Source organism: Eumetopias jubatus, unplaced genomic scaffold, assembly GCF_037043125.1.
Source record: "Eumetopias jubatus isolate StellerSeaLion01/CBP00866 unplaced genomic scaffold, mEumJub1_p1.0 scaffold_1, whole genome shotgun sequence".
Classification (NCBI taxonomy): domain Eukaryota; kingdom Metazoa; phylum Chordata; class Mammalia; order Carnivora; family Otariidae; genus Eumetopias; species Eumetopias jubatus.
In genome coordinates this window covers 135,109,754-135,130,530 of record NW_028274807.1, presented here as the reverse complement: position 1 = coordinate 135,130,530, position 20,777 = coordinate 135,109,754, and the positions used below count along the sequence as shown (strand labels likewise).

Here is a 20,777-nt window from a genome sequence, read left to right as displayed (position 1 = left end):
AACCATTAAAAAATAAAAATGACATGCAAAGTGTCATTTACACGAGACCTTGCAGGGCTCCTGCGCCTTGACGTGCTTGTGTTTGTGTTTATGGATGTGTGTCTGTGTGTGTGCGTGCACAGATGTTATTAAACATTAGGAGATAAAGTAAAATATAATTCTAAAGTATAAGCTTTGCATTTATTTGATTTCAAAACTGCTATGTACTCCCACACACTGGCTTCTAAATGAAGTTTTTTGAAGTTTTTTCAATGATATAGTTGCAAAATCTGGTTCCATAATTCCATGAGCTTTTAGCTAAAACCTCTCCATTATGGTTTTTATGGCAAAATGATGCCAATTGGGCTAATTCTATATCACCTGGGCAATTAAACGGAAAGTGCTTATTATGGGCAACCACTGAGGTATGTTCTCTACATGCAATATTTCATTTATTCTTTGTGACAACCTAAAGATACTATTCTTGCTGTTCGATTGAGGCTCAGGCAAGGCACATGACCAACTAAGTGGCTGAGCCATGATTTAAACTTAGGTCTTTCTAACTTAAACACTAAACTTGAACATATCTTAACAGAATATACCGATAAGCCAGGATGAAATGCTTCCCCAATGTATTTCAGTTCTATCCATCTACTGTATATCTGTATGTATAGAAAGATATTACATAGATATTATATACCTATACCTATCTATCTAGATACGTAGATACAAAAAGAGAGTCTAAATCTATATATCAATATCTATATTATCTATTAATAAAATCTAGATTATATCGATATATTGATATAAATAACTGTATATATATATCCTGCCTGAGATTTTAGCCAGCCCTTTGGCCCTAGATTAGATTTCCTTTAAAAGGCCTAGTTCATTGCCAGGACCCTGTCAGCAATTACAATAGGAACAGAATCATTTGTAAATCATACCCTGGGTTAATATTGCAGCTTTATGTCGGCTGTCACTGGCCAATCACTGTGCTGCACGGTAATGTTCAAGTATTGACTTCAGTATTCTAAGGGAATAGTTGCAGATGGAGAGCAATTCCTTCAGCACATATCTCCCCCCCCGCCCCCGCCCCGCGCATGCAACATTAGTTGTGCCATCTGGGAGTTCATGAGTTCAGAGGCTGAGAAATACAGAAAAAGATCTGGCCCCAAGTCAGAATCTATACTGTGCAGACGTGCCTCATGTTTTACTCATGCAATTACATTATTCAGGGATGCCAGATAATTGTAGAGCAAAAACATCATTGAAAGTCCATTTATTTCTCAAGAATTCTTGATCATTCTGCAGACCGAGAGAGAAACACACTCATTTTGAGGAGGGATCAGCTTTGACAGATAAAGCATACCTTTGAGGCTGGAGTTAATTTATCAAGAATTTAGATGTCCTTCCTGAATTCTTGTCAGAAACATCGGATTAAGAAGCAAAGAATAATTACTTATTTCATTATGTTGTATCAGGTCAACATTTTTCATATTCCAATTCTACAATCCTCATCTCTGCTTTCTGTGTCAGAAATGCCCACAAAGCTTTAAAAGCATATTCACCCATGTCACATATATATATATATATATATATATATATATATTTTAAATATATAAATATATAAATTTTAAATATTTTAAGAAATAAATATAGAAGGAAAATAGAAAGACAAGTAATAAAGAAAAAGAAAAATATCTTAAAAGTGTTTATCCTCTATTTTTTAAAAAGCCATCTGTGTAGAAAGTAATTGGCATATATATATATATGTATGTATTTCCTATATTCAGGGATTCTGATTTATTATACATCCAGGCCTAGAAGCTATAGTGTTTGGGAAAAGAAAAGATGCAAAAACAAAAAAACTCAAAAGTACTGTGCAGGCAGAGCTGAGTACTATTCTAACCATCTTATCTGGGAGTTTAAGGTGGCAAATGCAGTGAAACATTACAGGAATCGTTTTATAGGGGTGTCCCCTCCAAACCTTCAGCCTGCTCAGGGGACTATAGCCCCCTTCTGTCTAAGTTTGGTTTCTTTATCCCTGCATTTCCCTTCCTGCATCAGAGATCTTTTTCCAGGGTCCAGGCCCGGTGCTTATTTTAGGCCTCCCCGGAACTTGCACTAGCCAATTGGGCCAGAACTGGAGGTGGCAAAGGAAGAAGTGAAGATACACAAGTAAATTCTCTTTAACCCCCTCTGTGTGCCATTTTTGATCTGCAGATTCAGCTCTCTTCTTTGTAACTGAAGCCCCAGTGGGAGGCGTGTTGTGTCTGGGACGTCCTCTACGTGTGGAAGGCGAATGCAGTCGTTCCCATATTCAAACAACTGCCCCTTGTGCACTGGTTCCTGCATCATTCCCTTAGGATCCCATATGGGGAAACTCAGGGGAGGGGGGTGTAAAGGAGAGAGGATCTCTGTAGGCTCACTTGCCCATCACGAAAAGAATAGCTGCTGTAGGATTCATCGTAGGATTCATCATAGGATTAGTATGGTGTGTTGTAGTTTGGGTTCCATTAGAAGCAGACTCTGGGACCAGGATTTGAGAGCAAATGGCTTTTAGGGGAGGCCAGGGGCACAGGTAAGGAAGTGGGAAGAGGGAACAGAGAAGGGAAGCAGCCAGTGCCGTGTGCATCACTCGGCAGTTACCAACGTGGGCAACTGGAACTTGCCAAACAAAGCTGTGACCCTGGCTCACACTGCGTTTCACTGTTTTAAACATAAAAAGGTCCAGTGGTCAGATAGGATGACAGAATTGAGTTAGCTCAAATTCTGTGCCTTCATCTTTACAATCATGGTGCTATCATCTCATTGATCATTTATGATCTACTGTTTACATTAAAAATACAGAGTACCGCAGCGGTTGAATGCATGAACTGCAGCCTTTGTGAGCTTGAATGATTTCAAACTGTTATGGACTTGCTAATGAAACAAGAGCCTATAGCTGAATTCCTGTGTGTCTGTGGCCCACGGTATAATGGAGAGGTCTGCAAATTAATTTCCATGTAGCATATGATGTTTAGTATAAAATAAGTTAGACAATGGGCTAATTTAATATATGCTAAAATCTCAATAGTAAAAACAGAATATAGACAAATCGTGTTCTAGGAAGCAGTCCTTTATCACGGACATTAGTTAGCATTGCTAGTTCATGGTGCTAGTGGAAAGACAACTGTTTTAGTCCACTTAATTATTTTCTAATTCTCTGTAATGGACCCCCTGTTACCTGCACCCAAAGCAGACCACAATCACTGCCTGAGTGCTCCACTCCCCCCATACTCACCCCCACCTCTCCAATATCACTAGCAGAGTGCTTTCTTTCAGAGCTAGATAGTAGGAAGCCACTGTGAAGATTGGGCCTTTTTTCAGGGAACCAGGTTTGAAGGCTGATTTTGTTCAGAGGCAACCAGGCTAAAGGGTGGGGAGATGTGTCTTTTGCATCTAAATTGTGGTTCTATGTATTTCTCTCTTTTTTTTTTTCCCTTTCAGAAACACCTTCTATGCATGGAATAAGGCCTGTAGCTCTGAATGTAGACTTGTGCATTTATGGTTTTTCTTTTAATCTTAAAAAAATATATTCTTAATCATAAACTGATTTTGACTATAGCTTCCATCAAACACCACCTCTTCTTCTATGTTACAATGAAACAGGCTAGAAGTGATCAGACCATTTTTACCTCAGATCCGCAAATAGCAATTCTATGTGAACCTGGGCAAGTCGACTGTCCTCTTTGGACTTCACTGTCTCTCTCTCTCTCAGTCTCTCTCTAATGGAGCTAAGAGGCCATATGGCACCTTGTAAGGATGAATTATTATGTCATGATTATTAGTATGACCACAGTTGCTGCTAACTTTATTTGGGGATTGGTTGCGTTATTTCATTTGCTTTCTCTTTTTATTTTTCACTAAAGTTGCGGTTAGTGGATTTATATTCCATAACATTGGAATGCAGGATTTAAATATGAGCATTCCTGCTTTGCATTTTTTCTTTTTTAGAATTTGAAAGAAGTAGTTCTAAGCTTACTAGCATGATTCACAAAACAGTCTAAGAATGTTTAAAACAACTTAAGAGGACATATTCTTTTCAAAAGATCTGTAAGTCTCCTTTTAGTTGTATGTTATAGACACAGATAATACTAAAAAATGTTTTGTCTTTTTCTTCAAAGAAATCTCCCCAAAACATTCTATTAAGTAATGCTTTGCTTAGCTGATTTTGATGGTTTTCTCTATATAATTAAAAAAAAAAAAAACCTTTGAAATGTTTTATAGTTAATGCTTATAACAAATTTGGGTAAATTTTTCTGGCAATAACTTGAAGTGGTAACATTTGATCATTTTCACTAGGCTCATTCAAGCTTTCTATCCCTAGACAGAGCTTATTCTATCCCTCACTAAGTTTTAATATACAGAAAAGGCAGTTATCAAAGGATAGATTTTACTAACTTCTAAAGTATTTAGAGATTTCCAAATTTTTGCTTAAACAAGACCAGCACTGTTAAGAAAAAGAGAATTGACTAAAATTTATTGAGAGCACATGGAAGTGCCAAAAGTAATCCTTAAAACAATAAATGCATTTAATGCAACACTTCAGTAGAGCAGATAATTTCATTTTTCACGAAAAACTGAGGACACTGAGGCCCAAAGAAATGTACACAGCTAATGGAGGCAATCTCTGACTCCTACCACTCCTGAGTCTGAGCTCACAATGCTCTTTACAAATATCTGTTCATTGCTCTTTATTAATATCTAATACTTGAGCTGTATCTACTGTGTGTCAGGCGCTGAGAATACAGTATGAGCAAAACCCAGGAGTTACCTTCAAGAAGCCCAGGTCTAATCCATGTTTCTGTGTTCAGGAAGAGAATTAGGTAAAACTTGTTTCATCGAGACATCTGTTTCACATTTCGAGTGAAAAATTCATTTAAGCAAGTCAGCTGTGGTCAGTGTTCATGGCCTTATTATTATTAAGGTCCAAAGATTATCTGCCACTCCTATTTGGCATCTTCTAGGGTAACGGTAAGCTTCTCAATTACAAAAGATATTAACCAGGGTGGATCAAGAGTCCCTCCAGAAAGTCAGAATAAGTGTCATTCTCCTAATGACTACTTCTTAAGCATTGATAAGCCAAACCAGCCCAGAAATTCTCAGTTTGACTGAAGAAGTTGCATGGAAAAGAAATATTTTGATAAAATCACCTGTTGGGATAAAGAAGGTTGGACAACCATCTGGACACATACACGCGGCATGCACACACACATACACAGTGACACAAAGTGTATATGTGTATATATATATATGTGTATATATATATATAAAGTGTATATATGTATATATATATATATATATACACAAAGTGTATATATGTGTGTGTGTGTATATATATATATATATATACACACACACACATAAATAGATCTTGCTCCCTAGAGAATTGTTTTGCCCTACACTGGCTTACACCATCTGCAGGTAAAAAGTGTTTGTGTCTATTTTGCAAGGTGGGTGGGCTTGCAAACTGCAAGAAAAAAGCAGACTGCAGGGAGGCCTCCCCACCAGCACCACAGAGCAGTTAGCTAAGGCTCCACATTTCAAGTCCTCCAGTCTACTTACAAGGTGTTGACCTTTTTCTGTGGAGAGTGGAGAGTGGAGAGTCTATGTTGTAGGAATATACATTTTTTAATATTGGATTCAGTAAAGTTGCAATCATTCTGAAAGAGACGTGCCAGTAAACCTGTTCCGTGTATTCATCACCTCTTATTTAAGGCGATGGTGATTGGCACTGACCTAGTGTGCCCCTCAATGTGTTTTCCTCATTCATAGTCAATGATTCTGGGAGGCTGGTCCAGGAATCCGAAGTTGAGAATCTCATTTTTTATGCTTCCAGTGCTGATAACAATCTAATAAATCCAAGTAGGAAAGAGAAACTACTAAAAAGGATTTAAGCAACTGGAATGGCAGAAAGTACATAAATGATGACAAGAGAAAAGTTCATAGCAAAACCATATGGCTAAGTGAGAAAAATAAAGAATAGTTATCAATGCTAAGAAAAAGAAAATTGTGAACAAAACTTTAAGAGAAAACTCCCATTCATGAACTCTAGTAGTTAAAAAAAAATTAAAAAAAAAACAAGTGTTAATAACTGGAGTTACACTAGTTTTGAGTGAGAGTCCAGAGATGTTACTAGCTTATTAAAAAGAAGCATTTGTGTATAGTGTCTCTGCTTGGCCTTTCACTGCTCATCTTCTTGGTCATTTGTTTTTTTTTATTTGAAATGACATGACCAATCAGTGTGACCTTTACTATCCTAATAGGGCTTTTTTTTTTTTTTCCAGGCATCAAGATCTTTATACTCTTGCTCTTCCTTTTTGAACCTAAAAGACATAGCCAAGAAAGCTTGTTTGTATTCTGTTTAGAAAGTGGGTCTTTAATTAGTGCCACTTCTGTAAACACACCATGTTTAAACTGATTACATTTGTTACACATCACCTCCAACTATACCTTTAGCAACTAAATCACTCTTCCTCATCTGCTATCATTTATGTCTTATTAGCATCAAGAGGAAATGAAACGAAGTCACACCCATTTAATTTCATCTCGGGACTCTGGAGTGTAGGTGTTCTACTAATGGTGCCGGTTTGTTATGTGGGACATTGTAAAAACATGAGTAGTTAAGTAATGTTATGTAAAGTGGTCAGAGCACCTTGTCTTCTAAATTAAGCATATTTCAGTCATAATCCCTGGAAGAACTGCTCTAAAACTAGACATCTCATTTTGTTACTGTATCATTTCTTAAAGGCATATACTAGCTAAGATTTTCTTTCTTTCTTTTTTTTCTAAATCCTCCTGGCAGGTACTAAGCACAAAACCATGCTAGAAGCCCGGAATGGAAGTGGGACTATCAAAGCCTTTCCTAGGGCAGGTGTGAAAGGCAAAGGACCAGTTAATAAGGGAAACACAGGTCTGCAAAACAAAACGTTTCACTGTGAAATCTGTGATGTGCACGTCAACTCGGAAACACAACTTAAACAGGTAGACAGCACATATTCTAGAAATGAAAACAACAGATAGGGGACATCCTGATGAGCAGAATGTGTGTGCTTCCTTTGTTCCCTTTCTTTCCTGTTTTTTTCTCCCACCCATCCACCCATCCATCCACTTAATCTACTCGCTGCCCTTACTTATGCCTATTTTAGTTGCCAAGGAAATAGTAAAATGTAATATTTTCTAAGTCCTTTCAGAAAATGTCTGAAGTGAATTTGTACTATTCTTATTTCTGAAGAGTGGGAGGAAAAGGGGTATTAGGTTTTTTCTCTACCAGGTTTCCCACTCAAAAGTGTTGATTTTCTTTAAAGGTCAAATTGCAACGTTCCATTTTTACTTGTTTAGATGTTTACATGTTACAACTAATTTTATACTGTTCTATTCTTTTATTTTATGTACTTTATTACATGGTGTTGTACTGTATTTCTCTATCCTGCAGCCACCTGCTAAAGGGATGACTAATCCTATTGCATTCACTTTTACTGTGACTAGTCTTCCAAAGAGATTAGTTAGACGTTGCCAATTGAAGGCCCAACCCCCATACTGTGTTGTGTTTTATATGCATATGTGCAATATCGTAGTCATTTTATGCACCTTTGTTATTTATCTTTAGAATTTTAGGGGTTGACATTTGGCTGTACAAATGTGAGGATAAATATTAGTATGGAAATAAATTCATGCCTGCCTGGGCATCTTTGTTTATTTGCACATAAAATTCCTTTAGACATTCCTTTCCTTTGTACATTTTTAAAAAGGAGATCTGTGCAGCGATGAAGAGAAAGGCTGGAGAAAAGAAGAGCCTTCTTTTTGTTAAAAATATACTAAAATGAGTAGCATAAAAAGATATATCCTCAAGCCATCAGAATCCAAGGACAAAAGTGCATGCTCTTTTGTTTTCATCTTTCTGCAACTTGTATAAAATAATTAATATCCTTCTTCAGGTTAAAACAATATTTATGAGGGGGTTTTGGGGATTTTTTTTTTAAAGCTGTCATTTTTAATTGCTTTTAATAGCACATTAGCAGTAGAAGGCACAAAGACAGAGCTGCTGGGAAGCCCCCGAAACCTAAATACAGTCCTTACAACAAACTACAGAAGGCAGCACATCCACTGGGGGTGAGTGTCATCGTTGATTCCCAAACAACAGTGATCTTGAATGTCCCGTTGTCTGCGGAACTTGACTTTGTTGTTGTTGTTGTTGTTGTTAATTACTGAGTGAAATACATGGAAAGAACCTAAGTCATGACAAACAATTGATTGGAAAGTCCAACCCCTACTCCAACAACAGAATTATTAGTTCCATGAGTTGTTTGGGTGGTTTGCCACGTTTAGCCACTGTCCGATAACTGTACCTTTTGGAGTTGGGCTCTGGTTAATGACAGAGCCTGGGGACGGGAGTAAAGCCAAACTCTTGAGTCAGGAAAGTAATCACATGAAATCTGGTCTTGATGTTAGTGGATAATTTTAGGAAAGGGCAGTGAAAAGCAAGTTCTCACATCTCCTTTTTAATATCTTCAAGGGGCAAAGCACTGATGTTGTTGATACCCTCAACAGTTTTGGATTTCGAATAGCACAGTCTCAAGGGCATGGCTGATTTTATTTAATTATTACACCAAGAATAGTATCTAAGGCCTGGGGAAATTCTTCCCGGGAGATGCCCTCTTCCCATTACCCCAAATATACCTTTTAGAATAGTGAACACACTAGTATTAGTGTCCTGACCTGGAATTTTTTTTTTTTTTTAGGAATTTAGGGGAAATCTGTGAAACTTGATGATCTCAAGCTAATATTTATGACCATGTGGAGTTTTTCGTTGTTTGTGTGTGTGTGTGTTTCGCTTTTGTTTTTGTTTTCCTGGTTGAATTGACCATAGCTTTTATCAGGGAGACCCACGCCTCAGTGAAAAGTTAAGAACAACTGATCTATGGTATGTGCTGAATTGTGCATTTTGAAATCTGTTTTCTTCCAAATAGATCTTATTAATAATTGGTGCTATTGTGTGTTGCTGGCACATGAAAATATAGTTAAAGGAAAACTTCAATCATCTCTTATGAGACCTCAGTAGGAGTTGACCCAATTAATTTAGTAGCATCATCCATTTTTATGCAAATGAAGTCACTTTACTCTTTTGTACAGAAGCAATTTTAGCTTCATTGAAAGGCTGTGAATTCTGCACAGAGCTGATGTTTCAGCACCACTGGTCCTAACTTTGAGTGCTATTTCTGACCAGCATAGATGCAGCTTTCAACAATCAAGTGAACGGTTCTTAAATAAACAGGGAAGTCAAATTGTGTTAATGTTACCATCCAAAACCTCCTCCCTAGCTCTATGTTACTGTTTCCATAAATGGGAGACATTCTTTCTGTGAGAACAGCCATCTTACTAACGCTACCAGCCAAAGAATGAACTGGTTTTGTAGAGTAGTGTTAAGAGAATGTTATTACCATTTGCACAAAGAGGAAGCAGAACCTGGAAGATCTGGGGGGGAGGTAAGTGTCTTCCTTGAAAGTGGAATTTTGTTATCTTTATTTCTCTTCGTTAATACCTCGCACCTTGCTGTGCTCCCCAGTTTACACACTTGGGTAGCCTAATAGTAGTTGACAGCATTAATAAATCTCTTTTAAAGTATCTATTCCATGACAGTTAATGTGTGTGTGTGTGTAAAGATTCCATACTTTTTTTTCTCAACATGAATACTTTCCTCAGGAGGTATATTTATGAAGAAAAATAAAATAAGGTTGCTGAGTATTTTTCTAGAGGACTTCTCAACATCCTCAGTTGGTCATCTTCAAGTGATCTTCCAGCTCTTTCAAAGGAAAGATGTTCTACACTTTTCATTACTTTTAGTGACACTTGTTATTTTTATTGTGTGATTTTATCTTGGTAGTTGTTTTCTGCTACATTTTAAAGCTGCCCTTCATTTTGGGTTCTAAGGGTAGATGCCCCAACTCCTGTCCTCTGCCCCCCCTTTTTTTTTCTCTCTCCTTGCAGGTAAAATTAGTATTTTCAAAAGAACCTTCAAAGCCATTGGCTCCACGCATTCTACCAAACCCACTGGCGGCTGCGGCCGCCGCTGCGGCCGTAGCTGTGAACTCCCCCTTCAGTCTCCGAACTGCTCCAGCGGCCACACTGTTCCAGACCTCGGCGCTCCCGCCCGCACTCCTGAGGCCAGCTCCGGGACCTATTCGGACCGCCCACACTCCTGTGCTGTTTGCTCCTTACTGAGTTCCAAATGGGAGTACTTGTACTGCAATAATTTTTCAAAAAACAAAAAACAAAACAAAACAAAAACAAAAAAAACAAAAGAGAACTATGCAGTGTTTATTTATAGTTTAAAGTCTATCTGAAGAGCCAGGACTTTTGATAGTGAATTGAAAAGATTATTTAAAAAAAAAAAAAAAAGGAGGGCGGTCTAGGGGTGGGAAGGGAGGGGGTGGTATTTTCTCCAAATTAAAGCATTCCTCTTGAACACTGATTGTTTTAGAAGTGATCTCCAGCATTGACTTGTAGTGGTATCTAGAACTTCTGAAGCCTTTGTGACTGTGCTTTTGGGCACCTGTTTCCCTCTGCGTTGTCTTTCCCGCTTTATGAAACAACTATACATTGTAAGGGCATTAACTGGTTCCAATGTGTATATATAATAATTTACGCTGTAGATTAAGATAATATGAAAAAAGAAAAAACAAAAAGAAAAAAAAAAAGACAACAACAAAAGCAACACTGTGAATAGTAGTACCCGTGCTGGTCCTCTTGCTATGACAGCAATTACTGGGTATTTATCCCAACAAAAGTAGATACAGTAGATGTCTTGTAAAACAATAGTGCTGTGTCTCAATCTATGCCACTAGGTTTTAAAGAATTGCAAAAGGTAGAATGAACAACTATTTCATGCCAGTAAGCAGTCAAACAATACAGAAATGCCAGAGGGTTTTGTCGAGGTCTTCCTGGTCCACATTCTCCCCCTCCTATCCAGCTTGTAGATGACTTGAGATTGAGGACAAGCGTGCAGGGCTCAGCATAGAGGTGGGGGAGATAATAATAATAAAAGTAATTTCTTACAAAGTACTATTTCCCCCCCCTGAAGCGGTATTGCTGGAAAGAGGCAAGGCTTTGTACTGAAACTATATCCGAAAACAGGTAAAGCCATGCATCATGGGGTTTTTAGAAACAATCAGTACAACTGTTCTGTTTCATGGATAAGGAATGATCATTACCTAAGATGATAATGCAAAGTAAAGATTTTTCATGTTAGTACATACCCAAACAAACAAACAAACAAAATACTAGAGAATATTGCATCTCTGCAATATCCCCTTTATATCCTACCAGTAAGGTTGTCTCTTAGGCAAAGGTTCCTGCTTTGAACATGATGATAGATGTTAGCTATTGTTGTGGGCTTTTTCTTGTTTTTTTAGATTTCCTACTGACATGATATAAACAATTAATATATATTTAAATGTTAGTAAAACAAGAAAAATGAACCTGAGGTGATTGCAGACCAAGGATATAGTGTTGAAAAAATTCTGGTAAGATGCACTTAACCATCATTTCTCTAGTGGAGTTATGAAATACTGGCAGCCTTTGATATTCACCAGAAGGCTGAAAGGAGTTGATGTTTTACCTTTAAAACAAGATTTATCAGGGGTATATATAAATATATGTATATTGTATATATGTTAGAAAGATTAAGAGAATAACTTATAAAAAGAAAATCTATATAAAATAATTATATAACCATCCCATGTTACATGTTATCATTAAGTTGGTAACAAATGGCATAAAAATAGCTGTGCCTTTAATTTGTGATAAAGGCTATTTGCTTTTTCCCATAGAAAGCTAACGTATACCTATCACTATGATGGGATTCGATGCAGCCAGTCTGTTGCATTAATAAGAACAAGGAGACTCAAACTTAGAACAATGATAAAACATGTACAAATCAACCCTACATGATTTAGATTTAGAGAAAAAAAATATTTTTGAAAAGGTTTTGTAAAGACTATTTAAATCTATAGGGGAGGGCTGGGTATGGCCTTCCTGAAACTGCTCTTAACTAGACTGTAGTAACCTTTTTGAGAGGTAAAAAGATTCAAGATGAAACCATTTGAGAGATAGGTATTTAGCATTTGTCATTTTATATTTAATAAACACCCATAGCGTGCTTGGTGCTCAACATTGAACATGGTCTTTGGAGTTCTTCTCCACCATCTAGCTATATAGACATTTGTCATATAAACATATCTTTAAAGCAGTTGGCTTTATTTAATTTTTGTTAAACAAACAACAAAATAAGAAGGAAGGAAAAAAAAAGGGAGAAGGCAGGCAGATAAGAAAAAAGTATTTCATTAGTCTTTGGTAAAAAGAATTTCAAACCACACATCTCTGGTTAAACATGTTGGTTAGTATTAAAATTTGTTTTTTGAGAATACCTGGTAATTTCACATTTACCAACATCTCTACTCTCTGGTCTTAGCAAGTGTTTCCTTTTTTTTCACTCACAGACCCTACTGGTTCAGCCAGATGGAAAGTTGCTCATGAATTTGGGGCTCTGTCTATATCCCGTGTGACCAGCTTCTAACGGATTTGAACTTTAGTTGCCTTTTTCCTGCTTTGTCAAATATTTTGATCTTTCACTATAAGTTAGCCTGAATCCTTATCCAACAACCTTTACACCTGATAAAACCTCTTTCTGTTGGAGAACTTCATGTTAATTGATGCAGTCTCACTATTATGTGCTTTTGCTGTTCTTCCCCATTTTCACCCAAGTGAATTCGCCAGTCCACTAGAAGTCAGGGCCTGTGGGATGCAAAGAGTCCTGGATCACAAGGTGTTACTAACTTTAATGATTTGCTGGGAACAAACAAATCAGCCATATCTTCTCCATCAGCCATATGAGAAAACTCAGAAATACCTAAATCCCTTCTGCCTCACTTCGCTATGGAACCATTTTTGTTTAAATGGTCTCTTAAATTGGAGTTGTAATCATCAGTTGTCTTTTACTCACTACCTAATAAAGGATGAAGCCTAACTATAGAACTTACAGTGGCTTTTCTGTGAATTGCTTCCCTCCATTCCACATTATTTATCAACACCAGATCAACATCTATTAGAGTTCAGACTGCTATAAAGCTATATCCTTTTCCTTAGGGAACTTTTCTCATGAATAAAGATCAATAAGTCCGATTGGTCAGCATTGGTGCTCTGAAAATCCCCAAGGGTGGTCTGACTTTATGGTTATATATCCCTTCCCATGCATCACACCCATGGCAAGGAAGTGATAGAGAAAATATCTCTGATTTCATTTGAAACAAATATAAATGCATGGCAGGAACCAAATGCCTCTGGAAAAAGCAATGCTGCACCTCCTCCAGATCAACCAGACAAATGGGAAACAGTCGTTGGGGAGGTACTGTATTTCTCTTTTGAGAAAACAGGTGATTACTCATGACAAATTGCTCCTCTCACTGTTCCTAATCTTTGAAGAGTGGTTGTTCTATTCACATAAGCAAACACAGTTGGCTTTTGGCAGTTTATACCATCCCTGCCACATCTGTAAAGATTACAATCCTTAGGTGCTTTTAGGCTTCCCTTCATCTATCGCAATAATTCACTGCCATTATCATCAGAGCTATAATTTGGTTTTTTTGAAAGGTGCTACATATTTTCCTGCCAAAGAACTATTTAACCAGGAGTGTTCATACTCACTTGCAAATTAGAAGAAGAGGAAATTATAAAAAAATTAAAAGACAACAATTTTTTTAAAAAATAAGATTATTCAAATTTATTGTGGATGTGGCCATGTAAGTTTCTAAGGCACAGGACCAATACATAGCACACATGGCATTAAATTTCACTTACAATTAAATTTTAAATTAATACTTTGTCCCCATACCCATGTAATGTTCAACTTTCCTGAAGAAATCGGATCACAAAGCTAAATGATTCAAGTGGTCTAAAGTCCTCTTCCTTCAAATATGAATTAATATAGAGAACTACCTTTCAGGACATTAGCATGGATGACATTATATTAATAACTGTTTGTATATGGGAGAGCATCATAAAATGGTGGGGAAAACGAGCTGAAGGAAGTCAAATTTTATTGTAGACTTTATCTCTGACCTGCAGGGTAATAATTAGTAGACTCATGCTTTGTCCTCAATTTCTTCATCAGTAGTACGGCTGAGCTGGTTTACTATTTCTGCATTAAAAGACCACTTCTCTCATCCTGTCAAAAATAAAATTGCTTTCTTGTAGTGAACCACAGAGCTACTCAAATATTTTCATATGTCCAGAAAGGTGTTCTATATTCCTCTCCATCCTGAGTGTACACCACACTGTAGGTCACTCATCTAATCAGAATGTAGACTTCAACAATTATCAGAGGAGTTGCTAATTCACACTGGACTTCTCACAAAGTCATAAAGGATGCACTGCATCTCTTTTCTCAATCTAGAACACCATAAATTTTGAACGAAACAAACCCAATAAAAGCAATAAAAAGTTGTCAGTGGGAGTGTGGAAGGGAGCTTTAAATGCCTCATCCTTATTCCTTTTGTTGTGCTTTCTCTCTTCAGCAGAAAGGGTCTCGCCATCACTAATTCTATCCTGGGTTTGCCTGTGTTTTAGCTAATGGATACTTTATTAAGACCACTTCGTCCACAAAGGATATCAGTGATGCTCTCATCATTGTTACAGCAAGAATTATTTGAACTGTGTCCTGACAGTGAATGTTTTACATATTGATTTCTGTAGGTTTTCACTAAAAAGGTAGATTTATTTCTAGAGCACCTCTTCTGCTCTTTCTATGGCACACTTTAATAATGACAGAGGCTACTACCAGGAAGTGAAATGGATCATTTATAAGGCAAGTCTTACTTGTCTACTTATTAGTTCTGAGAGTGGTATCAGGGCTTCCAGTGAAAGATGGATATATTGATATCGCCTCCTCAGGTGGCCTACAGGGTTGTTACTTTCAGGAATGGGTTTACAGCTTATCAGAATTATGAATGGTGATGGAAGGCCATTTCTGCACTGGAAAAACCTCCTATGTGCTACTTTTTTAAAAAGTCCATGCAGGTTACAAAACATCACAGTTTGAAGAATTCCTTGGCTTGCTCAGGTGTGAAAGGACCAAGAACTACCTTCAGTCTGATCATCTTTTTCTTGTTTTCAATGACAGAAAGTAATCTGTCTTAGACGGTGAAGTTGACTCTACAAATGGCCAAAATGCATTTCAGGTCAAACTTGATGATTAATATGTATGATCTAGGAGATCATACATATTATGTATATATTTACTAAATTTAGTAAATTTAGTTTACTAAAGTTTACTAAAACCACAGAGAATGGGGTTATGTTCTTTTCATGACTGACAAGTCAACTCTAAAAGCAATTTCCAAAGAGTAGGGCTAAAATGGCTTATAAGCAAAAGAGTCCAACTAAAAATAAATACCTGAACAGTAACCAATTCTAAGGTTAATGTGTGTGTGTATATACGTGAAGTGATAGAGAATTCATCCTTTTACAAAGCCATGGCAGTATCTTTTTTTTTTCCAATGATCAAGCTAGTTTTATTTTAAGAAGAGAAACTCTAATATCACATTTGGGAATCTTAACAAATTTAGGGCATTGGAGAGGTTGACAAGCAGATATAAAGCAAGGTTCTATGCTCTCTACTAACATTATTATGCTAGCAGTTTGAGTTGGATAATGCAATTGTAACATTTCATACAAGCTACTGACTTTCAATATAGAAGTTGAACCTTTATCAAATCTTTTTTAAATCCAGGTAGTGTGCAAGACAGGACTAAAGACAATTAGCAAGGAGAGAATCCTTTATTGGGGGCCTGGATTGTATTTTTTTTTTTTTTTTAGGAAACAAAATTTGTTAAAGTCATTTGGCTACTTGATTATCTAAATCTAGTAAGATATAAATCCACTGGGAAATGTGTTATGGCATCTTTAAGCCATGGTAAAAGTGTATGGAATTTTATTAACTAAAAATAACAGTATGGGTTTTATTGGATACTTCTCAACTCAATTTAAAATATTTCACTGTATAATTTCAACATAGGACACCAGGGCAAGGCAAAGCTAATATTAGGTAAAGACCCTCCACTGAATGCTTTGTGTCTATTATGACCGTGAGTTAATATTATTAGATACAGAAAAGAAATAAAGGTCTTGAGATTCTGGAAAGTTTAGCTTTCATGAAATAGTCAAAAAGCATTTCCTGGGATAACATCTGTTTTTTAAAGTGATTATGGAAAAAAATGTGTGGAAGTGGTGAATATTGAGGAAAGCCTTGTGGCAAAGGGGTCTAGGCATAAGACTGATCATCACAGAACACAAATTATCTATGAGGAAATTGGGCCAACTTACTTGGTATTTTGATGACTCCCTTCTGAAAAAAAGGAATAACAATGTGACTACAAAGATATGCTAAAAAAAAAAAAGCTGAATTTAGTAAATGCAAGTCACCTGCCTCTCAAAATTAGTTCCAAAATCTGAGCCTAATTTCTATAAATTTCAATAAAATTGTTTTAAAATGCATCTTATGCTTACAGTGTTCATATTCCTACATATCTGAAGTGGAATTAATCTGATGCCAAACCAATATCATTTGTAGCTATGTTAGACCCTCAATTTTGTCCTGGAAAAAAAAAACCTGATAGATTTTATTTAAGACATCTAATCTTAAACACACATGTCACTCTATGCTAAGAACATTGTTTTTCCTGGGAAATTTCTTGGTAAGTTTTTTCCTTTTATCAGTCAAAATCTTTATGTCAGTTCAACTAAGGTTTCCTTACTTAATTGTAGTCCATCATTTCTGCTAGTAACATTTAATTTACTGGAATTTTACAATTACTTTTAAATTGCCTCCTAAAAGTGGTTGAAGAAAAAATTATTATTAGCTGATGTATGATGAGATACTCAACCCTCATGAAAACTGGAGGTTTGGCAATTTTTAAGTAGTTATTCTTAATAATAGAACATTAAACAGACTCTATCAAATAAATTGAGTGATGACTATGCCTATTTACTGATAGCCAATTTGAGCCTTAGTCTCAAGTTCTAAAAATAGCTAATCCACATGCATTTAGTGACCGCAAATTGAAGGCAATATTTGTTTTTGACAACCAGACTTCTGATTGGAAACTTTGACATTAACATTCAAAGAAATTAAATAAAATTTTGAAATTTTAAAAATAGGCTATGGGTTGTCCTACATTTTTGTAACCCTGCAAAAAAACTACTCAAGGGAAAAAGTTATGTGATTTTTTTTTTTCACCTTATATTCTCATAGTTTAGAAAATATAGGCAGGGCTTCGTCCAATATCAACCACGTGGGAAAAGGTTTGATAAAGTTCTACCCAATGACAATAATACCTCATATTTGAAAGAGCACTACCACAAACACTGAAGAGGGACAATATACATAGCTTTCTTGATTTTGAAAAAAAAGAAAAAGGAAAGAAACCAGGGATCAAAGAAATTGCCCTGCCTATAATCACACAGATACGACTGTCAGCTAAAATGATGCCGAGGTGGTGCTCTAGCATGTTCCTTCATCTGCACCTTTGGGATCTTAACTTGAGCAGCAGAAGCCAAAATGCTCAGGATGCAAATTTGTGCCACCTTACAGCCCATATGTTCTGTAAATCACTTTGCTCTTTTCATCTTGCCAAATCATGCTGAATAAGCCTTAGTAAGAGGTTCTTGATGTCCCCAGGTGGATTTGGACCATTGAGATTAAATTGTTTGTGTGTTTTACATTTTGATACTTGAATTATGATTATTTGTGTTGTTGTTATTGTTTATTTTAATTGAAGACTCAAAGAACTCCCTTTTGTGTGCCAGGAAAATCTTAAGTTTAAAATAATGAAATCAGGACAATTCACATAATTCGTATCATGCCATTCTTCTGTTTTAAGTCACGTAATAAAATCTCCCCATATGCTAATAATTTCCCCAATATGAAATGAAGCCATCAATTTTATTGACTCAGAAATGTAAAATGTAGAACATTTTATCCTGTCTCTGGTCCTGTACTAAGTTAAGCTTTCAGCTGTGAACAAATTAATCTTTATTTTTATCAGGAATTCTTTAAGAACTTTTCAGTTTCAATAAAAGAAAGACACTAGTAATATTTTTGTGATGAAAGCTCCCTGGTTCCTTCAGCAGCCCTAGAAATGTCCTCAGCCATTATTTCCTCTCTGCTCAACAATATCAAAATTATCTGGGGACAAGATATTTCAGATGCTTTCAGGAAATTGGGACGTTTAAGTCCTTAGTCTTCACTTAGTTCATGAAATAAATGTGGTTGCTTATTTTCCTCTCATCCACAAATAATTCCTAGGCAATGTATCCAATTTAAGAAACATTTTTCCTTCTTAGTTTAAGTTTTAAGGCTTTTTGGAAGAGAAATATTAGAACAAATTCGATGTGCATTCTATATGTTCTACTCTGCTTGTTTGTAACATCTTACCATTCAGAGAAGTACAAACAAAACAAACAAACCAACCAACCCCTGCATAACATGGTTGTTCCAAGCATCAGCTAAAAGTTTCAGCAACTCACAGAACATGTGTCCCATGACTGTTTCTCAAAAGAAATGTTTGAGAGGGGGAGGGGAATAAAATATTTTGTTTTGTCCATCTCTGAATGTTGCCTGTTCCACTGGCCCCTCTTTCTCCCTTGTCAGAAAGACAGGAGTTCTTATCTTTAAATTGACCACTCAGTACATTTCATTTAAGTATAAGGAAGTACAGTCATTTTATTTGTAGCATTGAAACCTGTGGTTGGCCCTTGCTGAAATAAAATTTCAGTGCAGACAAGAGGTTGCAAGATAATAGTCCATGTCTCCATAGGGCTGAAAAAGATTTTTGCCTGAGCAGTGCTTTTTAAACAAATTTTAATTAGCTCCCAAACATCTCCCATATCCCAAAAAGCTTTTTTATTTTTTTAATTGGAAATTCTGATTTCTCTTAACAAATCAGAAAAATCTGAGAGCCGTAGTGCTGCATTCCCACTAGGCAACTATCAGCTGCAATTGAACTGTGACTGCCCCCTTTGGACAAAGTGGAGTTTTGCAATTTATTATGATGTACACTCGGAGACCATAGTAATTGTTTCCTGCCAGGCCACTGTAATCATTTGGTTTACAAACTCCAGCATGGCTTATTGATTCTCAATCACCACCTACACTTTTGCCATCTAGTTTTCAGGGTTCTCTTTAACCTTTTACCCTCTCCTTCAATTTGGCATTTCCGAGTTCATCTCGTAATGCTTTTGATTCTCATTTAGATAGGCAGCTTCCTAACGATTAATGTTTTACAAGCATCAATTTCAGTAAAGGCTCCCTTCACTAGAATATGATGATGGGAGCATGTGGGATTTTCTAGATTTGACACCCAGAAAAGAACTGATTCAGGCAGCGAGTGGGTGACTGCATTCAAGAAAAGGATTCTGCCTTTTCCTTCACATTTCTCTAACGGATGGTTTGGCTTCAGCTAACAGCAGAAATCGGATTTTAGGAAGAGACACCAAGCATATTTCACATGAAAACACTTTTTATCTCTTCTATTCTTTCAAGGAAAATAAGAAAAATTCAGATATAATATTTCTGAGCATACCTTTGCTGAATACATTTTGGTTCTTTTTTTTAGGGCCCTAGACAATTTCTCGCAAAGGCATATGAACTGCCAGATTGTTAATTTGAAAAAAAAATTAATACCAAAGTATTTTTATTAACTTTTGAAATAACCCCCATAATTTCCCACATTTAGGATTAACATTCAAAATATAGAAGCAGCCATGGCATGCAAAATATCTCTCCTTAAATTCTGCCTGACCCATTGCCATTAACATTAACATCTATGGGTTTTAAGTTGTTAATTAACTAGTAGCAAAAGTCTCTTCGTGTTGTTTTGCTTAGAAAAAAAAAAAACAACAATAACAACGACAACAAAACATGGCCGATCATAAGTTTCTGTTCAGTGTTCCAAGCCAGGAGCCTAAGCCAAAACTAGATTTGGAATCTTGACTAACATACAACTTCACATTTTTCAGTGTGTAATCCAGGCATTGTGAATAATATCTGGCCAAGTCCTAGGAAATTGCTCGTGGTCTTTCTAAACATAGACAGGGAATTGTTATGCTGAAGCTAAAACCAAATGTCAGCTAAGGGTCTGATGCTGGGGAAAACAATTAGAACCTTACTGAATTACCCTCCTTGTTAAAGCATTCACCTTCAAAAGCTAATTATCAGTTTATCATGTTTTATTCATTAATCAGAATTATTTTCAAGAGTGTCAGAGCATTTCAGGTGGGCTGGGTTGGGTTATAATGGGAAGGACTACATAAACATACCCTCTGCAAGTTTGTGATTTAGTTAAATGCAACACTTAATGGGAGCAAAATGCTATACAGGATAGGAGAAAATGAAGCCTCTTTTGGCCACTGTTTCCTTTTCTCTGGATTTCCTCTTGGTAAGAAGTGGGACAGGGAGGGGTGCACAATTGCCAGCAACAGCTGGTATAGAAATGGTTCTGTCATAGTTTATGCCGACTCACTACCATTGCATACTTAGGTATACGAATTTCCCAGGGCTGCTGAAATAAATTACAATATACTTTGATGGCTTAAAACAACAGAAATTCATTCTCGCAGTTATAGGGGCTAGAAATCCAAAACCCAGGTGCTGGCAGGATTGGTTTCCTCTTAGGGGCTGAGAGGAATGAACCGTTTTGTGC

At 36.5% G+C, this 20,777-nt stretch overlaps 1 protein-coding gene across 1 annotated transcript in view; it reads left to right on the top strand.

The window, feature by feature from the left end:
* The window catches only part of ZNF385D (zinc finger protein 385D), an 859,807-nt gene extending 849,562 nt beyond the window's left edge, over positions 1-10,245 (top strand). Inside the window, exons 7-9 of the mRNA XM_088021277.1 lie at positions 6,830-7,008; positions 8,035-8,136; positions 10,012-10,245. Coding sequence (XP_087877403.1) covers positions 6,830-7,008; positions 8,035-8,136; positions 10,012-10,245 — 515 coding nt within the window. The remainder of the gene's footprint in view (positions 1-6,829; positions 7,009-8,034; positions 8,137-10,011) is intronic.
* Positions 10,246-20,777: the final 10,532 nt, after the last annotated feature.